Genomic DNA, 731 nt, shown 5'->3' with positions numbered 1-731 from the left:
CGTGTGCCGGCTCAGGAGTCAAACGCTGCCTCCGCCTGCACCAGCCCCCAGCCGCTCTCCTTGTCCCAGCCCTTTGCGCCCACGTCCTTGGCCGACTTAAGGAGGGCCTCTTTGATGTGCTGCGAAGTGCAGTCAGGGAACGCCGCCCACACGCGCGCGGCGACGCCGGTCACGACGGGCCTGCGGTGGGGAGGTGGGGAGGCGAGGGTGCATAGGTTGGGGCGACACGCGGGGTCGAGGGCAGCGGGGCGGCAGCCGCACGCCGGGCTGGCCGGCGCGCGGCGCGCAGGCCCGCGCCGCGCCGCCGGCCGGGGGCGCGGCGATGTTGCTTCCCTGCCGGCAGCAGGCACGCGCTGGCCGCGGCCGCGGGCGTCCGAGGGCTCTGAAAAGCATAAACCCTCATAACTCAAACTCAGCCATTGGGGAAACCCTCGATTAGGGGATTTTGCAATCAACAATTACGGAGGACGCCGCTCACGTGGCCATCGAGGTGCCCGACATCCGGCGGTACGGCGCCGGCTGGGTCCGCACAAACGCGTAACCGCTCTTGCCAGACGCTTTTCTTGCGTCCATCTCATCTCTGACGCTGTCTGCTTGCGAAATCGAGAGCGCCACCACCGGCGGCACCTTGTTCGACTTCCAAAGTGCCTGAAGCCCCGGCCAGGCCGCGGCGCCGTCGCCGCCGCCGCCACCCGCCGCGTTCTTGGCGGCCGTGCCGTTTGGCGCGGCGG

General features: G+C 69.9%; 1 protein-coding gene across 1 annotated transcript in view; it reads right to left on the bottom strand.

Moving 5' to 3' along the window:
- Positions 1–11: 11 nt before the first annotated feature.
- The window catches only part of MNEG_15146 (cold-active alkaline serine protease), a gene marked incomplete at both ends in the record, with an annotated part of 3,296 nt that continues 2,576 nt past the window's right edge, over positions 12–731 (bottom strand). The window contains one exon of the mRNA XM_014036383.1: positions 12–180. Within this exon, the coding sequence (XP_013891837.1) occupies positions 12–180 (169 nt within the window). The remainder of the gene's footprint in view (positions 181–731) is intronic.

This window comes from Monoraphidium neglectum (assembly GCF_000611645.1).
Source record: "Monoraphidium neglectum strain SAG 48.87 unplaced genomic scaffold scaffold05072, whole genome shotgun sequence".
NCBI classification, from domain to species: domain Eukaryota; kingdom Viridiplantae; phylum Chlorophyta; class Chlorophyceae; order Sphaeropleales; family Selenastraceae; genus Monoraphidium; species Monoraphidium neglectum.
Note: the sequence above shows the minus strand (reverse complement) of the source record. Positions and strands in the feature narration are given on the sequence as shown.